This window comes from Myodes glareolus, chromosome 9, assembly GCF_982192425.1.
Source record: "Myodes glareolus chromosome 9, mMyoGla1.1, whole genome shotgun sequence".
Taxonomy (NCBI): domain Eukaryota; kingdom Metazoa; phylum Chordata; class Mammalia; order Rodentia; family Cricetidae; genus Myodes; species Myodes glareolus.
In genome coordinates this window covers 19793581-19819494 of record NC_142034.1, presented here as the reverse complement: position 1 = coordinate 19819494, position 25914 = coordinate 19793581, and the positions used below count along the sequence as shown (strand labels likewise).

General features: G+C 43.5%; 1 protein-coding gene across 4 annotated transcripts; it reads right to left on the bottom strand.

Annotated features, from left to right (window-relative positions):
• Nucleotides 1–495: 495 nt before the first annotated feature.
• On the bottom strand, nt 496–24455 carry Gjc1 (gap junction protein gamma 1). Of its 4 annotated transcripts, none has more exons than XM_048445829.3 (3): nt 24168–24455; nt 3505–3580; nt 496–2104 (listed from the first exon to the last, which is right to left on the bottom strand). In XM_048445829.3, the coding sequence occupies exon 3, from the start codon at nt 2082–2084 to the stop codon at nt 894–896; it is 1191 nt and encodes a 396-aa protein (XP_048301786.1). In that variant the 5' UTR covers nt 2085–2104; nt 3505–3580; nt 24168–24455; the 3' UTR covers nt 496–893. The 4 variants fall into 4 exon arrangements, with proteins under 4 accessions (XP_048301786.1, XP_085551987.1, XP_085551986.1 ...); XM_085695861.2 differs by lacking the exon at nt 24168–24455 and adding an exon at nt 23691–23772; XM_085695860.2 differs by lacking the exon at nt 24168–24455 and adding an exon at nt 23601–23740.
• Between the last annotated feature and the right edge of the window lie 1459 nt (nt 24456–25914).

Sequence of the window (25914 nt, the reverse complement as noted above, 5' to 3'; positions counted from 1 at the left end):
CCAGGCAGGCCTTTGCTGACCTCACACCACTGTCACACTCGCTGGCACTCCACACTGCCACTTGACCAGGAACATCTTTGCTTAGTAGTGAATGTAAGTCAGACACACCTTCAGAGCATAGAGCAGCCATGCTGGGTTAGAAGGACTTAAGTCAGACACGCCAACAAAGCATAGAGCAGCCATGCGGGGTGTTTAAAGGAAGCCTGTAGCAAATGATTTACTTTCTTTGGAAACATTTTCCAAGAATGGCTGCACCTCTGGTCACAGGAAGGAGAGTCCAAGATCTCTCAGGTAGAAGGAAGAGCTCAAGCCTCTTCCTAATACGGATCTTCTTCCAAAGACTTGAAAACTGGTATTTCTCCCTCAGTTTCCCTATGTCTTAAATCTTTCCCCAAACACGAGGCACTTTTATTAAGTGTACCATCTACTACAGCTCTAGTCACAAGGTAACATTTGCTAAACAAAAGAATCCACAGTAGCTTTTAACAGGCACTATTTACAACGATTTTTTTCCTTTAATATAAAAAAGTATAACTACAGCAGTCCAATGTACAAATACAAAAAAAAGTTATCATACTAAAAAAAAGTACCATAATACTGTACATACAAAAACTGTTCAACAGAATGATTTAAATATATCTGTTCTTCTCTGGATCTGGAAGACACAACATAAAGTTCTGCACTGTATTACTGCTGAGAACCTGTGCCTGGGAACACTGTGTTTCCCTCCCCACTCATCCCAGCTCCACCTTCAGAGTCCCTGAGTTGGGATCATGAGCCAACAGCATCCCTGAAGATAACCAGAGCCAAATGTTTACTCAATGGAAGTCATTATTCAGCGAGTCGCTGCTTACCATAAACTATGAAAATCCGAATTGTAAGCCCAACCAAGATTAAATCCAGACGGAGGTCTTCCCATCCCCTGATTTGCTACTAATACTGCTTTTGTTGGACCCAGATTTGGACCCCACTTTGGCCTTCTTTTCCCGAGGACCATGGGGGTTGTTTTGGTGATGGTAGGCCTGGATTGCGAGATCCAAGCGTTCCTGAGCCATCCTGATCTCCCGCTGCAAAGTCTCCAGATCAGCCGGGAGGTGCTCCTCATGGCTGCCGTACTGCTGCTCCTGGGCGATATTGGCTTTGTTTTGCTTGTAGGCAATCTTAGCATTGGACAACTCGGTGTATTGGATTTGATCTGGTTTGACAGCAATGTTATAGCCAGGGGGAGCAGATGGTGTATTCCAAGTGAAAGGATAATTATAAGCACCCGGGTCGTCAAGCTCCCTCCTTTTACTGTTTAGTGAGTCTCGAATGGTCCCAAACCCTAAATGAAGCATCTCCCAAATGTTAAGCAATAGACAAAGGCCTGTGACACCATACATTATCAGGAGGAAGATGGTCTTTTCAGTGGGCCTAGAAATAAAACAGTCTATCTTATGAGGACAAGGAAGTCTGCTGCACACATAAAATGGGTGGACTTGAAAACCATACAGGAAATACTGTCCTATTAGAAAGCCCACCTCAAACACAGTCCTGGCCAGCAGCTGCAGCACATAGATTTTCATGAGCCCATCCTCCCGAATCCGCCGTCGTCCATCATGCTTAGGTTTTGGCTGGCTCTGCTCTTTATTTTCTTTTTCGCTTTCTAACTCCATTTCTGGGTACATCATAGGATCCTCTTCGTGGTCTTCCTCTGTCTCTTCCAGAGCCCGGTGCTGTTTCCAACGCATGGCATAGGGTTTGCTTCGAGCTGCCTTCTTGTCTGCTTCTCCATGCTCCATCTTGGCAATCTTATGAATGGCGTACCCCAGGTACATCACAGAGGGGGTTGCCACCAGGATGATCTGGAACACCCAGAAGCGCACGTGGGAGAGCGGTGCGAAGGCGTCATAGCAGACGTTCTCACAACCCGGCTGCTCTGTGTTGCACACAAATTTGCTTTGCTCATCATAGTAGATGGACTCTCCTCCCACAGCAGTTAGGACAATTCGAAAGACAATGAGCACAGTGAGCCAGATCTTCCCAACAAACGTTGAATGGTTGTGGATCTCCTCTAGCAGGCGAGTCAGGAAGCTCCAACTCATGGTGATGGGATTGGTTTGCCCTGGCATGTGAAAAAGTACCAAGTGAATCAACAAATGCTAAAAAATAGTTTTCTATTTTTGGTGCCCTGCCCCAACAAATAATCAAACCTTGACAATGTAAACTTTAATTCATAGTATTTCTAGAAACTTTTTAACCTCAAAATGTAGCTCACTTCAAGACTCCCGGCAGAACAGATGTTAGAATAGTCACACCCGACTCCAACAGCTTTAGGAGAGACAGCACACCTTACTCCATGTCTGGACACAGAGGGTCTTGTTTGCTTTCCTACTTTATTGAGATTTCTCAGATGTGGAACATTGTATTTTTGCGTATATTAGTGTGTTATGGGACATCTAGACATTGTGAGATATATATATATATATATATATATAAATAAAACAAATAATGCACTGGGGACTGGGGTAGCTTTCTGGTCCAGTCACAGAGTTACCACTGAGAACATAATAAAAGGGACCTTGGGCTCAACTCCATTGTAAAGAGGCAGTTTGCTAGAAAGCTTAAGTTTTAGACCAGTTAATAAAATGCTGAAGTAATTAAAGAAGCCAAGAGTGATGACACACACCTTTAATCCCAACACTTGAGGGGCAGAGGCAAGTGAATCTCTGTGAGTTCAAGGCCAGCCTGATCTACAAAGTCTGTTCCAGCCAGACCAACGCAATGAGAGCCTCTCTCAATTTTTTTCCCAAAGTAATTAAGGAATTACAGCTGTCAATAACTGGCAATGATGAGCACGAACAGAAAGAAAGCAGGGAGTATTCTCCGCTAGGCCACAAAGCCTAGTTACTTAAAAAGCTCACAATGGAAACGCTTACAACAAATCTCAATGTCTGAAGCAGACTAGCCTCTAACTCACAGAGATCTGCCTCTGAAGCGCTGGGACTAAGGGCATGCATGCATCACCATGTACGGCTCTTATTTTTGATTATTTTTTATTGTTTTTGTTTTTCAGAGGGTCAAATGTTTCCTAGGCTGACCTCTAACCTCAGTCTTGGAATGTTGGGATTACATGTATTTGTCATCATGAAATTGAAAATAAAATTTATTCCCTGGCAATGCTGAAGCATGCATGGGCAGCCTGTATATGGCGGTTCTGTTGAACCTGTCCATATTGGGTTTCATGGTCTAAGTTGATGAGAACAACTGACCAGGTTTCTTCAAGAAGGCACTAGATCTCTCATTACATTATGGTTGTGAGCCACCATAAGTTTGGCATCACACCCATCTTTAAAAATACTACTTTAGAGGATACAAGATACTCACATTTATGCCTAGGATCTGTGTCATGTGTCAAACCCCCAATAACACTTGACACAAAGCCCACCTACATTTTCTACCCTTCCTCTCCCACGGCACTTGAGGACTATGGTAATCATCACCACCAAGTAACTCCAAACTCACCTGTTATCCAGAACTTCTGTTACCCAAAACCTTCTTTCAAAAATGGTATTTTGTTTGTTACTTTCCCAAACTCTCTCTGAAAGGGAAAAAGAAAAGAGCAGGTCATCAGCTTCCTCCCACAGAAAACAATGAATCACAAACGTGTCACTTTCAGGAAGAAACAAAGTTTTCTGTGTGCCACATGGGTCACTCACAAGGAGACAGAAACAGGCTTGACTGTGAATACCATTCTTTCTTTCCTCCTCCCAAAATAAGCGGCAGGAGAAATTAACAGTGATCTCAAAGTTTTCTAACTCATCAGGCTCTACAGAAACCTGATGGGGGCTGGAGAGATGGCTCAGCACTTAAGATCACTGCTCTTTCAGAGGACCTGGGTTCAATTCCCAGAACCCACATAGTGGCTCACAACTGTCTGTAACTATAGTTCAGTTACTATAGGGGACTCAATGTCCACTTCTGGCCTCTGCAGACACAGGAGTATAAATAGTACACACACATACATGTAGGATAAATAAATACATTAATTCAAAAATAAGAAAACCTAATAGAGAAAAGAGTCATTTGTGAAAATTCAAAACCGGTGGGCATGGTAGAGCACACCTTTAATCCCAGCGTTTGGAAGAGGGAGGCAGAGACAGGCAGATCCCTTAGAATTTCAGGCCAGCCGGGGTTAAAAGCAAGACACTAAAACCAAACAAACAAACAAACCTGCCACTAATGAACATGAACGTTGGCAACTACAGCAGAAACAAAAGCAGCGGCACTGCAAGGCTAAAGCAGGCTACCAACAGCCGTGTCTCTGCCGCAGCCAATACTTCTCACTGGGATTTGAGCAGCCAAGGAGGAGCAAGCTGTTCAGCTGAAACACCCAACAGCTGGCTCAGCCACTGCAACACCAGTCTCCTCGGGAGGTGATTTACAAATCCTAAGGCTCACAAAGTCAGAGAGAAAACACCTGGACTGTGATTAAAAACAAAACAAAGACAGCTTGAAAAACAAAACAATGTGAAGTTGAGGACAACGTGAAGTCTCCACAGCAAGTCCCAGGCTAGCTGGCTGTGTTATACTGAAACTGTCTCAAGACAACAAAACAATCAACAAGGCAAACCAACACTTAGTGCCCATTATCAAGCTCTGTAACTTTGAAAAGCTACGGTCAAATGTCATCCATATGGCACCAACTCTGTTCATGACTATCATTTTATTTAACAAATAAATTTAAAACAATTGCTGAGGCCGGGCCTGATGGCCATAACCTTTCATCTCAGCCCTCAAAAGACAGAGGCAGGCGGATCGCCCGGAGTTTGAAGCCAGTCTGGTATATGTGGTGTAGCCATGACTACAAAGTGAGACACTGTTTCAAAAACAAAAATCCCTGAGTGTTCATGGTAATTTTTTTAAAAGATTTATTTATTTATTATGTATACAGTGTTCTGTCTGTATGTATGCTTGCTGGCCAGAAGAGGGCACCAGATCTCATTACAGATGGCTGTGAGCCACCATGTGGTTGCTGGGCATTGAACTCGGGACCTCTGGAAGAGCGGTCAGTGCTCTTAACCTCTGAGCCATCTCTCCAGCCCCCGTGTTCATGGTAATTTAACTGGAACTTAGGGTTTTGTTGTTTTGAGATAAGTTCCAGGACAGCCAGAACTGTTTGTTACACAGGGAAACCCTGTTTTGAAAAACAAAAGATAGAGGAAAAAAACTTTTAAGAAAAAAGCGAAAATGATTTGCCAAAATCACATGTCAAAATTTATATGTGGAAAGCTGACACACAAAGTCAAACTAGTGCAAGGCCTGCTATGTCAGAGCTCGGGAAACAGGCAGGAGGATGGGGGGGCGCCTGAAGAGAGGATGCAGTGGTTTACACAGGTGTTGCTTTCATAGAAGGCTCAGGTTTAATCTGCAGTATCCATACAGTGACTCACAACCATCTGCACCTCCAATTTTAACACACCCAGAATTGAGTCTTGTGCACTAATTAAACTGAGAGCTTAGGAATGCTGAACCAGGCCAAGTCTGAGGCTGTGGCTCAGTTGGTAGAGTGCTGGCCTAGTATACACAAAGCCCTGATCTGATCCCCGATACCACATAAGTAGGGCATTTAGAACTCAGCATTTAGGATGTGTGGATGTGGAGGCCAGAGAATCAGAAGTAAGTTCAAAGTCAAGGCTAGCCTGGGACATATGAGGCCCTGAGATAAAAGGGGAGAGAAAGGGTGAGAGTAGAGTTTTAAACCAACCCAGTCTTTCTTTCCATGAGCTTTTATGGAACCCCAGTCGCTAGATCCATATCCTGAAGTCTTTGGAGCAGGTCTCCCTATAATTTATGCTCAGCACAAATTATGTCATCCTTTTTCTTAATTCCACGGAGACAAGATAAACCAACAACATGACGACAACAACATGACGAGAAACTGTCACAAAGTTGTCTGGGAGACGGCTCAGAGATTAAGAGCATTTCATAGTTTCAATCCCCAGCACCCACATGGTGGTACACACACAACCACATAAAAGCTCCAGTCCCAGGAGATCTGCTGTCCTCTTCTGACCATGGTAACCAGGCACATACATGGAACACAGACAAAGCATCCATCCATATACATGAAAGAAAGCTTTTTTTGGTTTGGTTTGTATTTTTTGTTTTTTTTTTTAAATATTTATTTATTATGTACACAGTGTTCAACTTCCATGTATGCCTGCAGGCCAGAAGAGGGCACCAGATCTCATTACAGATGGTTGTGAGCCACACATGTGGTTGCTGGGAATTGAACTCAGGACCTCCAGAAAAGCAGTCAGTGCTCTTAACCTCTGAGCCATCTCTCCAGCCCTCTGGTTTGGTTTTTTGAGACAGGGTTTCTCCGTGTAGTCCTTGATGTCCTGGAACTCTAGACCAGGCTGGCCTTGAACTCACAGAGATCCGCTTGCCTCTGCCTCCCAAATGCTCGGATGAAGGGTGTACCCTATCAGACTTTCACCAGAACCAACCAGAAGCTAGCACCATAGGTGCTAAACAAACTGATTTTTTTTTTTTTTGAGACAGGGTTTCTCTGTGTAACAGCCCTGACTGTCCTGGAAATCACTCTGTAGACCAGGCTGGCCTCAAACTCACAAGATCCACCTGCTTCTGCCTTCCTTGTGCTGGGATTAAAGGCGTGTGCCACCACAATCCCACTTATAAACCTGATTTTAAAAAGCAGCCTGTTTCAGCATTTTACTGTATCCCTTTCTATATAAATGATGTTTTACTAATTTTAACATCACATAAAATGGGTGATGGGCAATTTTCTTTCTAAAATAAAAAAGCATGGGCTTCCAAAGGAACAGCAGAACCAACACTAATTTTTTAAAAAGTATATTACAGCTCATGGTGGTCCATAATTCAAAACTATTCACGCACCCACATACATACTAAAGAAAAATCATGTTTGCTTACATAACAGTAATTGGACAGAAACCAAATGCGCTATTTTTAGTCTATTTTCCAAGTAACTTAAGATATAAATCTACCTTGTCTTGCACTAGAAAGAAGTGTTATATCACTGAGTTACATTAGGCCCAAAATTCACAATTTTCTATTACTTATACAATATTGGGACCAAGTAAAAACTTACTGCATTCTTCTGTTAAGTGAAGTTTATAGTCTATTTTCCAAGTAACTTAAGATATAAATCTACCTTGTCTTGCACTAGAAAGAAGTGTTATATCACTGAGTTACATTAGGCCCAAAATTCACAATTTTCTATTACTTATACAATATTGGGACCAAGTAAAAACTTACTGCATTCTTCTGTTAAGTGAAGTTTATAGGATTTTTAAAACTTAAGTATAAATCATATTATCTGGATTATCTCAGGTGGTAGAGTCTGATTATTGGGATCATCATAAACATTAGAAAGTGAGATTCAGATAATGTATGTAATTTGTCTAAGATCATCTAATTACTAAGTATTGTAAAACCAGAATTTGAAGTAAGCCAGTCTTGCTAGTGACAAGTTGTGCTATTGTAGCTGGTTGTGGCTCAGGGGTAAAGTGCTCACTTAGCATGCTGAAGGGCCCGTGTTGGATTCCCAGCATCACTCACACACTCAATGCAAACAGGACTACGTACAGGTTTCATGTGGAGAGGACTTTATTCCAATCCTTGGGATCTGATTTATAAAAGAAACTCTTAAAGCTTGGGAGATGGCTCAGAGGTTGAGAACACTTGCTGTTCTTGCAGAGGACCCAGGTTCAGTTCCCAGCACCATGTATAGTTCACAACCATACTGTTCCAGGGGATCTGACAACTTTTGATCTCCTTGGACATCTAAGTGGTACACAGATATACAGGTACAACACTAATATACATAGAATAAAATGAACATAAAAACCACTTGTAAGACCAGGAAATTTCAGAGTTTAAGATCTTAAATGTAGGGGCTGGAGAGATGGTTCTGTGGTTAAGAGCACTGCTCTTCCAGAGGTCCTGAGTTCAATTCCCAGCAACCACATGGTGGCTCACAGCCATCTATAATGAGACCTGGCACCCCCTTCTGGCATGCGGCACACAAGGAGGCAGAATGTTGTATACATAATAAAAATAAATAAATCTTAAAAAAGAAACAATAAGCTTTAAAAAAAAAGATCTTAAATGTAGAATAAATCAATTAAAGCTTTAAAAACAAAAAATTACTGCAAGGTTCCTTTCAATCAGGAAGGGTGGAATGGCTGAGCGGGGCAATGTCTGGGCACTGATAAGTTAGTATATTCAGGTTGGACAGCAAGCTTGAGGCAACTGTTAAAGGGGGGAGATATGCAGTCTGTACATACCAAGTCCTGAGAGCTGTGTCTGGACTCAAGGCAAACTAAACACAGTATCATGATTATTATGAGTGCCTCAACATTTTATCTTGTCACCTCAACTTGACTGGGAGCCCCTAAAAGACAAACACCAGACCCTTACTTCAGCATCTGGAAGTAGGGAAAGGTACATTTTAAGTGCTAAATAAACATCTGATAAGCAGATGGACAGATGCATTTCTCTAGTACCTGCATTTGTTACAACCCTTTACACTTTTCTTCTGGATTCCCATTTTATCCGTCTATCTCAAAAAGAGAGCAAGCAGCCTCATGAGGCAGTGACCTTTGATTGTGGACAGCTTAAGCAGAGGACAGGATGTCGTACAGAATCCTGTGTCAGGCCAAATGTCGGGCTAGAAGTTAACCATTTTTACTTTCAAGTTTCAGTTTCTAATATTCAACATTTTTCAGAAACCAATTTGCTTGTTTTCCCTGGAGATGTTTCATTTTGGCTTTGGCTCTTTAAAACCTGCTCCTTAAGTCATGTGATCCCAGTCCAATCCCAGATTCTCAGAAACTCTCATACTTTTTATTTTTTGTTTGTCTGGTTTTTTTTTTGTTGATGTTGTTGTTGTTTTGGACTCCCCCCCCCCCCCCGCACCAGACAGGGTTTCTCTGTAGCTTTGGAACCTGTCCTGGAACTCACTCTGTAGACCAGGCTGGTCTCGAACTGACAGAGATCCACCTGACTCTGCTTCCCGAGTACTGAGATTAAAAGCATATGCCACCATCACTGGCTCTCATATTTTGTTGAGGAAAACAAAAGTCAACACACAGAAATGTGATCAACCTCCTCTATTTATTTACTTATCTAAATATTTGGTTTTTGGGTTTTCAAGATAGCATCTCTAAATTGGCCCTGGCTAACCTAGAACTTACTATTTAGATCAAACTGTTCTAGAACTTGTGACAGTCTTCCTGCCTCTGTCTCCTGAGTGCTCAAACTACACAGGCAAGTACCACCAAGCTTAGCTTCCTCTCGCTACCCCTAAAGAAAAAAGAGCTAACTAGGAACAGTACAAGGGAACAATGAATGAATAGTTTCTTTTTGTTTTTGTAAGAAAGGGTCTTTGTAGTCTTGCCTTGAGCTCTCAGGAATCCTATTGACTCAGTATCCTGAGTACTGAGATCACAAGTGTGAGCCACTACATATCTACATACTGCTGTGTGTGTGTGTGTGTGTGTGTGTGTGTGCATGCACACAGTAAGAGGACGAGCTTCTCTTCCAGAGGACACAGATTCAATCTCCGTGTGTGTGTGTGTGTGTGTGTGTGTGTGCGCATGTGTATATACAGTAAGAGGACTAGTTGTTCTTCCAGAGGATCCAGATTCAATTCCCAACAACCACATAGTGGCTCATAACCACCTATACACACGGAATTAAAAATAAAATAAATCTTAAAAAAAGGTTGGGCAGTGGTGGTGCACACCTTTAATCCCAGCACTAGCACTTGGGAGGCAGGTAGATCTCAGTGAGTTTGAGGCCAGCTTGGTCTACAAAACAAATTTCAAGACAGCCAGGACTGTTACACAGAGAAACCCTGCCTCGAAAAACCAAAAAACAAAATAAAACAAAAGGTCAGACAGATTAGGCATGGTACCAAGTTTCAAATCACAGCACTGTTTGCTGAAGCAGAGCACATCAGTTCAAGGACATCTTGGGATATGACATGGTCCTGAATGTATGTCTGTATCTTAATTAACACTGGGGGAAAGTCTATAAAGCAGTAGTTATTCACTTCTTAAATAATAGGCAATACATTACAGAAATGCCTGAGAGGAGGGAAACAACATGAGACCTCTAATTATCTAAGCTAACTAGAGGGTTTCCAGAGCAAGGAGGAAGAAATAAACAAAGTATAGTAGACTCACTGAGTTGAGGCGACAGCCCAGACCTAAGGAAGCAGGCGGAACTCAGGGTAGCATGCTACATAGAAACACGTAGTGATATTTTGTTTGTGTGTTAACATATAAAGCTTGCCTGAAGATCAGAGTGCAGAGCGAAGCTACTAGAGGCCAAGCTGTGGTGCACACCTTTAACCACAAGATTTGGGAGACAGAGGCAGACGGATCTCTGTTAGTTCAAAGCCACCCTGGGTTACACAAAATTGATCCTGTCTAAAAGAGAAACAGCTCACACAAAGGTGATCCCAGCACTTGGGAGGTGGAGACAGGAGTGATATGGCTGGGAAGAGAGAGGAATATAGGAGACAGGAGCTCAGAGCAGTCTGAGGCAGCAGTCTGAGGATTCAGAAGAAGGAAGTCTCTCTAGTGGCAGGCTGCACTGTTCCTCTGATCTCATAGCTTTCACCCCTCAATATCTGACTGTGGGTTATTATTAAAATAAATTACAATTCATGCTACACTTGGCTATCCTGAAGTTCTCTATGCAGACCAGGCTGGCCTCAAACTCAGAGATCCACCTGCCCCTGCCTCCCAAGTCCTGGGATTAAAGGTCTGGGTCACCATGCCCAGCTAATATCATTTTTGATATTATTGATGCTATAGATACATAGTGTTTGGTATATGTGCAGTAAGTGGTGACTGCTATGAAGAAAAGACCACAGTTAGCAGGGAAATGGATGGTGATGTGGGAGGATTCACGCTACAGAAACAGGCCCTGGATATCTGCGAAGGGCTCCCGTCTTCAGCACTGATTAGTTCATGTACCTAAAGTGGGACAATTTGGACACAATACAGAACAAGCAATGCTTTGTATTCCTACCAACCAAAGGGGAAAGATCCTAACACCAGAGTGTTCAGAAGGAGGCGAACCTGATTTAGACTGGGAGCTCTGAGCATGCCCAGAACCAGGCCTATAAGCAAGCTTGAATCAAACTCAAATGAACTCAGCACAAAGCTTTAAAATATTTAAAAAGAAGCCAGGACTGGAGAGATGACTCCGCAGTTAAGAGCACTGGCTGCTCTTCTAAAGGTTCTAAGTTCAATTCCCAGCAACCACATGGTAGCTCACAATCATCCGTAATGAGATCTGGTACCCTCTTCTGGCCTGCAGGCATACATGCAGGCAGAACACTGCATAAATAATAAGTCTTCAAAAAATAAATAAATAAGTCAGGAGCCAAGGCCACATCAAGAAACTCTGTCCCAAAAAACAAACAAACAAAAATCTATAGATAACTAAGTGATTGATTCTTAACCCTAAATTTTGTAAAACTGAGCAGAATGGAGTAGGAGCCAAGGACAGTGATTTCACAATGTAATTCCCGGGCTTCACGGATCAGGTCTTATTTTCCGTATTTCTTTACACACACACACACACACACACACACACACACACACACACACACACACACAAGCATATGAATGCAGGTACCCACTAAGGTCAGAGGCATCTCAAACCTCCTGGAGTTGGGGTTACAGGTGTCTAGGAACTGAACTGAGGTCCTCTCTAAGAGCAATACATGTTCTTTACCACTGAGCCATCTCTCCATCCCCTCTTTCCATGTTTCCAATTGTGACATAATGGAGAATATCAAATGGAGACTAACGAACTCGTTGATTTCTAAGGTTCAAATTGCTTAATATTATCTCTGGCACAATAAAATTCATAAAACAACCGAAAAATTACAGAAAATTCAGCACTCCTGGGTAAGGAAGGAAGCAAAGTAACAGCAATGACATTAGCAATAACAGGATGTCAAATTTTCATAAAGATATTTCCCAGAAGGGAGGTGGTGGTGCACGTCTTCAATCCCAGCACTCAGGAGGCAAGGGCAAGCAAATCTCTGAGTTCGAGGCCAGCCTGGTCTACAGAGCAAGATCCAGAACAACTAAGATTGTTACACAGAGAAACCCTGTCTCAAAACAACAGTATTTCCCAAACAGCCATTACAGATAATCTGGACTAAACTTTAAAAAAAAAAAAAAAAACGAAGACGGGCTTACTACATAACTCTCTGAGCATCCCAGATCAAGAGCTGAGCAATCCGTTATAATCGTGCTAGTGACTCACACTCCTGAATGAGTAATGCTGCAGTGTGCAGACAAGGAATCAATTAAGGGGTTTACAACGAAGTTTTGTTTAACTGGAACGTTTTAAGTGGAAGTTAATTCCACATCAGTGATAATAGATGCTTAATAACTAGCTGGTGACAATTTCTAAGAAAAAGAATTATGGCAGCTAACTGGCAAACAGTAATCTATGTGGCATAAACATGAAAACAACTTGTTTTCAAAAGTGTTCCTGGCTATGAACATTTGAGAAACACAAGATATAATTTATCATGAATCAAATTATAAAACCAACTGAAAAGAGAGGCATCTGAAATGTTGGCTCTATCAACCAACAAGGAAATAAAACACACCATTGTGGGCTGAAGTGCCAATTTACACTGGCAAAGAGCCATTCTGCTTGAATTCAGGAACATCCAGGAATCAGCTGGAAAAGTATGGGATACCACATTCATCCACAAGGCCTCCTAAGTGGGGCTGTCTTCATTCAAAAAGGACAGTACTGGTATCCACATCTAAAACAGCCTAAGCATACATCAAATTGAGAATTCTAAACAATATTCAGTCTTGGAAAGCAAACACGTCAAATAAATGTATTTCCAATATTGCTAGGTTTGTGGAAGTTCTAACGTCATCATACAGCAATGGCAAGTGTGATCTAGCATACTTCTTACAGACATCTGAGCAATATTTATCAAGAACTGAAATACTGCCAGTGCACAGAGGCAGAGAGACAGTCACAGTTCAATCAAGGACACTTGGTCTAAATAGACCTTCTCTAAAAAGCCATTCTTCACCAAGAAAAAACTCTAAAATACTACCTTTTGATCAGCAAAACTACAGTTTTAATAATTCCCAAATACAGAATACTTGCTATAAGATTATTTTATATAACATAAGCCTCTGTAATAAATAGACAATGACTTTGAGGGGGTGGGGGGTTGAGATAGGGTCTCACTATGTCACTATGCAGCCCTCGCTGGCCTTGATCCTTCTGCCTCTACTTCCCAAATGCTAGGATTACAGGTGTGTGTCAACCTGTATCTACAATTATTTTATTTAAGATTTATTTATCATGCATACAGTATTCTCAGTAATCTGCCTGCATGTCTGCCTGCAGGCTAGAAGAGGGAACCAGATCTCATTACAGATGGTTGTGAGCTACCATGTGGTTGCTGGGAATTGAACTCAGGACCTTTGGAAGAGCAGGCAGTGCTTTTAACCTCTGAGCCATTTCTCCAGCCCCCTACAATTATTTTAAACATTATTCTTTGAGGGGCTAGAGAGATGTTTGCTGTTCTTGCAGAGGACAACAGTTTACAACCACCTAACTCTAGCTCCAAGGGATCCAGTGCTCTCTTCTGACCTCTGAGGGCTCCTGCACACATATAGTACACAAAACACACACTCAGGACACTAAGGCATACATACATAAAATAAGGAAAAAAATCTTTTAAAGTACATTATTTGTAAGTCAGTAAACAGCACCCCTCCATGGCTTCTGCTTCAGCTCCTGCCTCCAGGTTCCTTCCCTGACCTCTTCCTGTTATGACTGTCCTCAGAGAGGGACTGTTATGCGGAAGTGTAAAATGAAATACCATCCACCCAAGAAAGATCATGAGGCAGCCCTGCTAGGCCTGCCAAAGCCTGGACACTACGACGCTACAACCCTTCCTCTCCAACTCCCAGTTCTGTGATTGTAAGCATGTGCAACTACGCCAGTCTTGTAATTTTTTTTTAGCACAGAACACAAAATTTAAATATCCACAATTATCTAGCTAAAATACAAAATTATCTAGACAAATTCAAGCATCTGTAATAAGACTGAAAGTGGATTAGTGGTTGTCTAAGTCTATGAGGGGTGGTGATATTACTTTAGGATATTAATATTCTTCTTAGAGGAACAAAACGGGACTCTTAAATAACCATAGTGATATCTATATATCCTTGTGCATACACCAGAAACCTTCTTTGGAAGTTTTATTTTCTTCTTTTTAATGTACATGAGTGTTTTACATGCAGGTATATCTTTACACCACATTGTGTACCTGGTGCCTGCAGAGGCCAAATAAATAAATAAATAAATTTCAACAACAGGTATCTTGAAACTGAAGTTGCAGACAGTTATGAGCTGTGGTTGCCGGGGTTGAACCCGGGTCCTCTGGAAGCGCAGCCAGTGCTCCTAATTGTGGAGCTGTGTCTCCAGTCCCTTTCAGGTGCTTACATGAGCAAGCTAGAACTTCAGGTCATATATAAGATAAAAAATAAATAAATCTTAAAAGAAAATGAGTGGCATGTAAGATTTCAATTATTTCTCAAATACTTTTTTTTAAAGCATTTGAACCCTTTGGATACCAATAATGTAAGACAACTAAAGAGGATGAGGAGAGGCCTGCGACAGGTGGGGAACAGAGGCACCACTAAAGCGGACTAGCTTACTTCTGCTGTTAGAGCCTATCAGGCAAGGTGTATTTTTCAAAAGAATTCTTCAACCTAAATTTTTATACACAATTTTGGTTTTTTGGTAAACTTACTGAAGAATAAAATATGGTAAGATGAACAAGCAGGCCTGAGGTACAGCTAACTAGCATGCACAAGGCCCTGTCTCCCTCCCAGCAGCAGGGAAGGAAAGAGTAAGCACAGATACAAGTACACTCCTTCATGAATTTTCACGAATTAAACAGACATGTGAACAACATGGAGATGAAGTATAAAACATTACCAGGAAGACAGTAAGATGGTTCAAATGGTAGCACAAGCCAAACAACCTAAATTGAATCCTGAAAGAACCCTGGGTGCCATAAAGCTGTAGTTCCAACATGCCCACATGGAGATGGGAGGTGAAAGGAGTCCACAGTTCAAAGGCAGTGATCCTGGGATATGCAGCACAGCAGAACACCCAGAAAGAACCAACTCCCAAAAGTCATCCTCCGAGGGCTGGAGAGATGGCTCAGGGTTAAGAGCATCGGTAGCTCTTCCCAAAGTCCTAAATTCAATTCCCAGCAACCACATGGTGGCTCACAGCCATCTATAATGGGATCTGGCTCCATCTTCCGGCATGTAGGTGTACATACAGATAGAGCACCATACACATAACATAAATCTTTAAAAAATATTTTAAAACAATTGTCCTCTGACTTTCATCTGTGAATGTCATGGACCTGCCTGTACACAACACACAAATACACAATTTAATTTTTTAACTAAAAGAAAGGGAAATTATCACACCTAATATCCTTTTTTTAATGTTTTTTTGAGACAGAGTTTTTATGTGTAGCTTTGGCTATCCTGGAACTCTGTAGACCAGGCTGTTCTTTAACTCACAGAGATCTACCTACCTCTGCCTCCCAAGTGCTGGGATTAAAAGCATGTGACACCACTGCCAGGCTTCCTTTCTGTTTTTAAATTGCTGGGTTTTGTAGACAGTGTTTCACAGAGTCCAGACTGGCATCAAATGACTGAACTCATCTCTCTCCCTCTGCGACTTGTGCTGATATCACAGGTCTGTGCTTCCACACTTAGCCCAACAGTCCCTGAAAACCCACAGTTGGTGCCATTACTCTTTGTTGATATTCATTCGGTATTAGGCATTGGAAGGAATTTGCTTTTATTTGAAAAACTGATTAAAACAGCCACCAGAGGTTGAGGATTTAGATCAAGAGTGCAGCACTTGTGTAGCACGCAGGAGACTCAGGGCTTAATCCCCCTGCACATACATGGCAGGAAAAAAAAAGTCAGTTTCAATTACAAGTTCCATTAAATGTTTATTTGCAACGTGGATGTTATACAATTTTCATCTTCTAATCACTTTCCTTCATATCACGGGTTCTTTTGTTGGAATAACAACATGCCATGAGATTCAGTACAAGCCCAATGGGCCTATCTTGTGGTATTAATATATAGTTCTACACACTCCCTTTTAAAACCAAAATGTTACTTTGAGGCTTTAAGATTAGCTATTAGAATTTAAGAATACTATTCTGAACACAGATCTCCTTTTTCTTTTCCCTATGTTAAGAAATTATGCTCATATATATATACAATTCCAAACCTCCAGAGTAAGGGGACAGTTTCCCCATGAAAAACATAAAAAGTAGCTAGAAACAAAGCTCCTGGATGCTGGGAGTTCTGCTGTGGTTCTAATAATAAAGCCACTTTTCTTTTTCTGTCTTTCCTTCTTTCTTTCTTTTGTGTGTTACTATTTTTTCTTTTTCTTTTTTTAAAGAATACAAACTATTTTTCATTTTACATACCAATCCCAGTTCTCACTCCCACCCTTCCTCCCATTTCCTCCACCTCCCCCCATCCAACCCACCATCCACTTCTCAGAGAGGGTAAGGCACATTGTTTTGGGGAAGGTCCAAGGCCCTCCCTACTATATCTAGGCTGAGCAAACGTATCCATCCAAAGAGAATGGGTTTCCCAAAAAATAACAGTACAAGCAGTAGGGATAAATCCTGGTGTCACTACCAGTGGCACTGCAGTCTGCCCCAGCCAAGCAACTGTCAACCACATTCAGAGAGACTAGCTTAGACCTATGCTGTTTCCTTCCCTGTCCGGCTGGAGTTGGTGAGTTCCCATTAGCTCAGGTAAACTGTTTCAGTAGATGAACCCATCATGGTCTTGCCCTCTTTCATGTTCTCACTCCTCCCACTCTTCAACTGGACTTTGGGAGCTCAGTCCAGTGCTCTGACGCAGGTCTCTGCCTCTGTTTCCACCAGTTGCTGAATGAAGGTTCTATGGTGATATTTAAGATATTCATCAGTCTGACTACAGGGCAAGGCCAGTTCAGGCACCCTCTTCTCTTAGGGTCTTGGCTGGGGTCACCCTTTAGGAGTCCGGGGAATTTCTCTAGTGCCAGGTTTCTTGCTAGTCCCATAATGGCTCCCTCAATAAAGATATCTCTTTCCTTGCTCTCATCTCTGTCCTTCCTCCATCTCAACTATCCCGTTCCCTCAAGTTCTACTCCCCCCTCCTCTTCCCCTTCCGCCCTCCCTACTCCTCCCACCCCCATGCTCCCAATTCTTTCAGGTGATCTTGTCTATTTCCCCTTTCCAGGTCGATCTAGGTATGTTTTTCTTAGGATTCAGCTTGCTACTTAGCTTCTCTAAGATCATGAACCATAGGCTCACTATCCTTTGTCTTTAAAGACACTTTTCTTACAGGATGTGGTGCACACCTGGAATCCCAGCACCTGGGAGGTGGAGGCAGGAGGATCACGAATTCAGGGCTATGTTCAGCTACATGAAATGCTGCCTCAATACAAAAAGTGAAGAAAAGACTCTGTAGCCTCTGTGCATCCACCAGCTTCCAATGACAAAGAATAACAACGATAAACCAAGAAAGGAGGATGGACTTTGCTTGTGGTATCAATCTCCGCCCAGGGTCATTGGCACCATTACTTTGGACACACAGATTCATGGGAGGAGAGGGGAAGAACAGGACTGTTCACACAGAAGCCAGGAAGCACAAAAACACCCTCCAAAGGCACACTGTCACCTCCTGCAGCATCATCACCTGGAGACCAAAGCCTTCAATTCATGCTTTAGGGGAACACCTAAGATGCAAACCATAAATCGCACAAAATTTTTCTTAGATAATATCTCAAATCATAGACATATTTTCCCACTTCTATATTCTTGCTTTAAGTATAACAGGATGCACAATGGCTTCAGATACACAACTTGTTTTTTTTTCCCAAATTAAGATCTCTACCATTTCTGTCTTATCTCTACCATATCTGTCTTAGAACATTTCTGTGTTCTATTGCTGTAAAGAGACACCATGACCACAGCAACTCTTACAAGAGAAAGCATTTACTTGGGGCTTGCTTACAGTTTCAGAGGCTCAGTTCACTGTCATTATGGTGAGGAGCATATTGGCATGCAGACATATTGCTGGAATAGCTGAGGGTTCTACATTGAATTCACAGACAGCAGGAAGAAAAAGACACTGGGCCTAGCTTGGGCTTCTGAAACCTCAAATCCCATCTCCAGTTACACACTTCCTCCAACAAGGCTATACCTCCTAACCTTCTCAAGAAGTGTCATTCCCTGATAAGTAAGCATTTAAATATATGAGCCTATAGAGGCCATTCTTATTCAATCCATCACAATTCCTAACATTTTTCCAAGCTCAAAATAAGATGGCCTAGGCCAGGCCTTGTGATCCCAGTACTAGGAGTCTGAGACAGGATAGTCTAAGGCTAGTATGGGTTTCTAATTATGTATTGGAAAATGGGATAAAATCAATAATGTATGAGCCTCTACATGGGAAGCTAAGGCAACAGGATCATGAGTTTGAGGCAGCCTAGACTACAGAGTTTAAGTTATTCTGTCTCAAAAACATACAACAAAAAAAAGCAAAATTTAAAAACTAGATGGATGCAGTGTGTCAAAAGGAAAAAAAATCTTTATTTCACTTGACAGACTGCTCAAACTTAGCAAAGATCCTGCTGAAAATAAGATTCCTGAATGTTATACATATTATACTACAGGTAATATAGTACCTTTGTTTATTGGAACTAGTTGTTTGGGGTGAAGGGGTGGGTCTTAGTATTTTTTGTTTTGTTTTTGGTGCTGGAATCAAACCTGGGTCCCAGAGCATCATTAGTGAATGTTCTAACATTCAAATACACCATCACTACCCACCCACAACATCAGCACATGAAAGGCTGAGACATCATCACTGAGGTTTAACAAAAGTTAGAAAAAGTCACAAATTTTCTTTATTTCTTTTAAGTTTAAAAAGAAAGTATCAGGGGCTGGAGAGATGGCCCGGCAGTTAAGAGCACTGGCTGATCTTTCAGAGGACCTGAGTTTGAGTCCCAGCACCCACAATGGGTGGCATACAATCACCTACAGGATCTAATACCTTCTTCTGGTCTCCTTGGGTATCAAGCACACACATACACACATAAAATAAATCTTTTTGTTTGTTAACTTATTTTATGTGTATGGTGTTTGCCTGCCAGGTATGTGTGTGCTCCACACTCATGCAGTGCCTGCAGAGACCAGAAGAGGACACTGGATCCCTGGGCTGGAGTTAAGACGGTTAGGAGACTTCATGTGAATTCTAGGAACCAAATTAAGGCTCTCTGGAAGATTAGCAGGTGCTCGTAACCCCTGGGCCATCTCTCTAGCTCTGTTTTGTTTGAAATAGGGTCTCAGTATATAGCCCTGGGTGTCCTCAAACTGACAGAGATCCATTTGCTTCTCTTCTAGGTGCTGGAATTTAATGTATGGGCCACATGTCCAACTAAAAATAAAATCTTTAAACAAACCACAACAAAACATTATAACCACATGTAAGACCATTAATAAACAAACACAATATTTAAACCAGGTGTATACATCTATATCCTAGTACTTGAGGTTAAGGCACACAGAGCGGTTCTGAGGTCACCTTGTTGTATAGGGGGAGACTCTTTACCTCAAAAAAAAAAAAAAAGCAAAACACACACAGAAAGGAAAAGAGTATCAATATATGTAACAGCAAATCTCCCAGATAGAGACCCTAAAACTTTATCAGAAGTACTTTACTATACCAAACACCTACAAAGAAAAAATTAGCAGGCACCAAATTGCTGAATATAGACATGAACTAGCCAGGTGTTGAGGGTACTGAGATATCACAGATAAGACATTACTCTAAACATTACAGAATACACTGCACGGTCTAATGGTGACAAAGACATTATACAAATAAGCAGAGATTCCTAGAAAAGTGCTGTATTTTAGAGGTCCCTTGGCTAAACTAGAAAGAAATAGGTTTCTTTCTAATTTAATTTTATGTGTATGAGTATTTTGTTCATGTGCTTATCTGTACACCACTTATGTGCTTGGTGCTTGCAAAGTCAGAAGACAGTGTTAAGATACTCTGGAACTGGAGTTATAGATGGCTGACTGACATGTATGTGCTAGGAATCGAACCATGTCCTCTGTAAGAACAAGTGTTCTTAACCACTGAGTCATCTCTTTCATCCTGAAAGGTTGCTTGACAGGAGTAAAGATAAAATGTTGCCTCTGGGGTAAAGGAAACAGAGTGTATGCAAAGACTCTTTGGGTAGGCTTTGAACTTTCAGGAAACAGGAAAAAGATGTAAGTATGACAAGAATACACAGAATAAGACAAAAATATATAAGCAGGGCTAGGGATGTAGTTCAGTAGCCAAGTGTTTGTCTACCATGCTGTGGGTTCAATCCCTAGTACAGAAAGGAAGGAAAAGAAAGAGAACTATAAAAGCAAGCTGGAGGTGTAGCTGGCAGAGTGCTTACCTAGCATGCAAGAGGCTATAGCTCAATCTCCAGTGCTATATACACTAATGGAGCACACTGGCTCACACCAGTAATTCCAATTCCACAAGCACACGGGGAGGCTGAAGCAGGACTGCTGCGAGTTCACAGTCAACCTGGGCTAGAATAAGACCCTGTCTCAAAAGCACAACAAAATTCAAAATATACCGGATAATGGAGGACCAAGAATGGGTAAGTTTAGAGTGAGCAGAGAAGAATAAGGACTAAGGTCAAGATTATCAGGTAAAGACATGGCCAACATCAGAGATGGCCCTGAGGAAGAGCTGGAGCAGAATCAGAACCCTTGAGGAGACAGCATTTCAGGATGGAATCTAAGTCCACATAAATACCTACTTTAGATGGGCAAGTAGGAATCCCAGGTCCAAGAATGAGTCAAAAGGAATTCCCTAAAAATAGAGTCTAACTCCACTTAACTCCAAACATCCTCAAAAGGTATGTACAAGTCATCATGAGGTTACAACTAATTTAGTCAAAACCAGTTAGGTCCCACAGAAACATGGATACAAGAAGCCATGTAGCTAGGGAGTTAAACACTGTTTAGAGGTTAGAGGATAAGAATAGTATGTGAAACAACGCCACTTCCATAGAGGAAAAACATACTTATTCTAAAAGCTTGCACATTGTTTTCAGGCTTTTAGATAATTTCTAGATTGATAATCTTTTTTTTTTCCACGTTAAAAACAGTAAGAGGATAATTCTAGCACTCGGGAGGCAGAAGCAGGCGGATCTCTGTGAGTTCGAGGCCAGCCTTGTCCATAAGAGCTAGTTCCAGGACAGGCTCCAAAGCTACAGAGAAACCCTGTCTCAGAAACAAACAAACAAATAAACAAACAAAAACATTGAGAGGAGCCTAGCAGTTGTAGCAAATGCTTTTAATACAGCACTTGGGAGGCAGAGACAATGGATCTCTTTAGGAGTTCAAAGCCAGCCTGGTCTAGAGTGATTTCCAGGACAGCCAGGGCTATACAGAGAAACCCTGTCTTGAAAAACAAAAACACCAACAAAACACATTGAGAGGGAAAAAGAGATGGTACACATTTTTTTTTACTCAAGGCTGAGCTCTGTGCCACACAAGGACTTAACCAGGGGAAAAATCTGCTGGGGCTGAGGGTATGGCTCAGTGACAGAGAACCAGCATGCTTAGCATATGTCTCCAGCATCACAAACGTTTGTTGAATGAGCCACCAGTGGTGGTACACACCTATAACCCCATCACGCTGGAGGCAGTAGGAGCTAGAGTTCAAAGCCAGCCTGGAACTGCATACTACTTCCTGCTTCAAAGAAGAGAATAAAAAGTAAAATGTTATCTTTAATGAGATCATCTCATGCTCGTACCTAGGAACACCCTTCTGGGTAAAGACATTCCACAGGTCTGAAAGATAAACTACGGTGTGCTGACAGTCAACTCCAGACTGTGAAATAATTTACCACTGTATGTAGCCAGCACTGAACACCATGCTCAGTTGCCAGAATAAAACCAATGGCTGAGACCATGACAAATCAACACATTTATAAAACTTGCACTGCCTGTTTTATCTCCAAAATGCCCTTTGCCTACAGTACTCTGCATCCGAAGATCTGGGTAACGGATTGGTTTAATAAAGCTTTTCACCCTTCACCCAGAAGAGTCCGCTCGAGTTCCTAGCATGTTGCCATTACACAGCCCTTCAGAAACTCAAAGTAACTGCACACAAATCCCTGCTTACACCAAAAGAAATCTGCAAATTAAAAAAAAAAAAGATCACAATTTAGTTGGGAGCTAAGCAATTTAGTTTGTGGGGCTTTTTTGTTTCTCTTTGCTTTTCATTCTTGCTTCAACTGTTTGGAACTTGCTCCAAAATTCCTACCAACTGTTTACGGGGTGAGGGGGAAGATTTGATTCCAAGATTGCATCATTAACCCTCTTCCTACAGATACTCACGTATCTGTAATACATGATTACTGCTTAACAGAGAATTAAAATCTTTCCTTTGTAGTATAGCTTTGTACAGCGCTTTCACATATATCCACTTACGAGGATGTACACAGAGACAAGGACTTTCAGACTGAAGACATACAAAATATCTTATCCACAACGTTGTCTACCTTAACTTCCTCGATTTTCACCGAGTTTGATGAGAACCAAATACAAGCGCGAGCACAATGAATTCTGTAGCACTGCCAATTCTCGAGGACAGAAAATGTCCGAAAATATCAGATGATAAAAACCGAACTCATTCACTCCACAGACGAAAAGCAATCCCAAACAATCGCAAAAGGGTCAGGGGGCGGGAGACCCCCAAATTCTAAATACAAATCACATAAATCACTTCAAGTCAAAAACTCCAACCGCAGCAGCCAGCCCAATCACAGCATTAGCGCCTCCCCTCTATTTTCAATCTGGAGACTCAACGAAGAACAATTTAAAAAAAAAATACAAACCAACAGAGCTCCAAAGTTTTACGAAGTAAGGATAAAGTCGTCTCAAGTAAAGAAAAGGCGTCCAACAAGAGGCGACGAGTCGGGTCCTCCCGCCAGCCCCTCTCCCGCTGCGCAGCGCTCGAACCGAACCTCCGGTAAAAACCTCCGACGGAGACGGAGAAGCCGCCGGACCCCGCAGCACGCCACTGAGGAGCGGCCGCCGTCGCCAGACAAAGACTAGCCCGCCCAGCGCCAGCCCGGCCGGGCCCCCAACCGCCCGAGGAGTTGCGGGAGCGCCGCCGCCAGCTCCCGGCCCGCCCGAGCCGTTTCCCTCCCAATTTGGGAGCCGCGCGCCTGGGGACAAAGAGGGCGGGCGCGCCGGGGGCGGCGGCGGGACGCGGGTGGCGACGCCCCTCCGGGCTCGGCGGGAAGCCTTCGGCGGCGTCCCTTCCCGCCCCGCCACTCCCGGGAGCGTGGCCCGCAGCCGCTCCCGCCGCCGCTTTCGAGGCGCCTCAGAGTTCGCCCGGCCGCGCCCGGCCCGGGTCCCCCCTCAAGCCGCCGCTCACCCGGCGGTGGGCGCCCCCGAAGCCGCCTCCTCCGCCGGGCCTCGGCCCGTCCCGCCGGCCGCCGCCTCATGGGCCCCGCGTCGCCATCACCTTCGCCGCCTCGCCGCCACCGCTGCCGCCACCGCCTTCTTCGCCTCAGCCCTCAGCCGAGGCTGAAGCCGCTCCCGCCGGGCCCGCCGCCTCCCTCTCTCGCTCCCGCTCCCGCCGCCGGGACCCGCGGGGAGGCGCCTGCGCACTGCGTGCCGCGGTGGGGGTGGGGGGCGTCCCGTCTGGGCCTGGGAGCGGGGGCGCGGCGGCACGTGCGCCTCGGGTGGGTGGGAGGGGGGGCGCCCGGAGCGCGCGGCCCCCTCGTCGGCGCCAACTTTCCGTGACCGGCTGCGCGCGCTCCCGTGCGGTCCCGTCGGCGGTGGGGGGCGCGCGGTGGCGCGGGGCGGGGGTTACCCCTGCGCTTGGAGCCCCGGAGCCCGGGTGGGCTGCAGACTTGGCGTGCTGCAGCACGGGCTCCTCTCCTCCCGTGTCATTCTCGGAGGGGCCGGCCACTAACGGCGTGATGGAGACACGCCTCACCTGAGTTGCCCCGGGTCTGGCCAGAGAGCGCCGCCGTTATCTCGTGCGCTAGGTCAGGGCCTTGGTCCAGCGGATCTCGGGATGCTCATGGCCGTTCTAGGTTCTGCTCTGCAGTTACTCGAAGAACCTCCGGGGCCTCTCGGCCAACTATCCCCGCCTGGTGGAATCGTGGCTTTTACAGGCGTTCTACATAGTTTTGAGGTCCTGGGTTTCTCGGATTAGCAAAACCCTAATAGGCCATTTCCTCTTAACTCCTTGCATCCCAGCAAGATCCCAAGCACAAGACTTTTTAAGAATGTGCGTGGACTGGAATTCCCCTGCTCGGAGCTGCCAGTTAAGAAAAGGAAACCTGGGGCGGGAGAGATGGCTCAGCGGTGAAGAGTTTGTAAGGCTGTTGCAGCGGATCCCCAACACCCTCACCGGGAGGTTCACAACCACCTGTAAATTCAAGCCCTGGGGGATCCGACTCCTCTGTGAGCTCTTGCACAGATGTGCACACCCTGCATACAGACACAGACAAATAATTTAAAATAATAAAGATAAATCTCTAAGAAAAACCACGAAAAAATCCCCTAAATATTTTAAATGGAGACTGGGTGACAAAAGGCAGCTTACTGGAGACGTGGGAGAGGAGGCTGTTTTGTATAGTCTAGTGCGGACCATTCCTGTACTCTAGAATTACAAATGGGCAGGCTTTTAGTTTTGGCCCTGGCCAGGAAAGGAATTAAGCTCTAATGAGTGAGATGACTTGCAGGTCAAGTTCCGCCTGAAGCCAAGCCCTAAGGGCTAGTTCACAGGTTTTAGAACTGCAAGGGCTGCCTCCCCACCTCCCTGAGGTTTTGTTTGGCTACTGTGAGGTTTTCCAAAAACGTAAATTGCTTAAACTTTTAAATGTTGGATTCTAGCTTCTTTCTAAAAATCAAAGTGTGTGCTCACTTGAGCCCCAATTTTCATTTGTATTGTTATTTTGTTTATGAAACAAGGGCACACATAGCCCAGGCTGATCTCAAACTCAGACTATAGCTGGGAACCAGCCTTGAACCCCTGACACCTGCCTCCATCTCCTGAGAGGTGGGATTTGAGCCGTGGTGTCATCACACCAGTGCTTTGAACCTGTTTTCCTTTGTTAGTTTCTGAGAAAGGGTCTATGTAGTTTTAGTTGTTCTGGAGCTTACTATGTAGACCAGGGTCATCTTTAAATCACAGAGATCCTCCGACTTCTGCCAGATTAAAAGTAAGGGCCACCCTGCCCAGCTCTGAGCCTCTATTTTTATGTGATAGCTACTTCTGATCCACATCGGGTTTGTTGAGAGCCAACACTGTTCCACTCAGCTGCTTTGAGTCTTTAATTCCTTAACTTGCTTGGCCTCAGTATCAGAGTTCTCCCCAGTCGGGCTTCGCCATCATGGTACCTCTCTAGTGATATATGGCAAGGGGTAAATGTGAAGTGCTTTTAAATACATGTAAAGAAAGCCACAGCCTGGACACACGTAAATTGGTACAAATCACTCTGGAGAGCACATGTCCACCACAATGTCAACATAGGAACTCACTAGAACTTTAGAGATCCCGTGGGACTTCTACAGAGACGATTATAGATGATCTCCAAAATACTCATGACAGGGTGTTCATAGAAGCACTATTCACAACGGCCAGCAAACAAAAAATAGGAAACCACTCGAAATGCCCATCAACCACAGAATAAACGCTACTATAACCATACATTGGTACAATGTGCATCCACGAG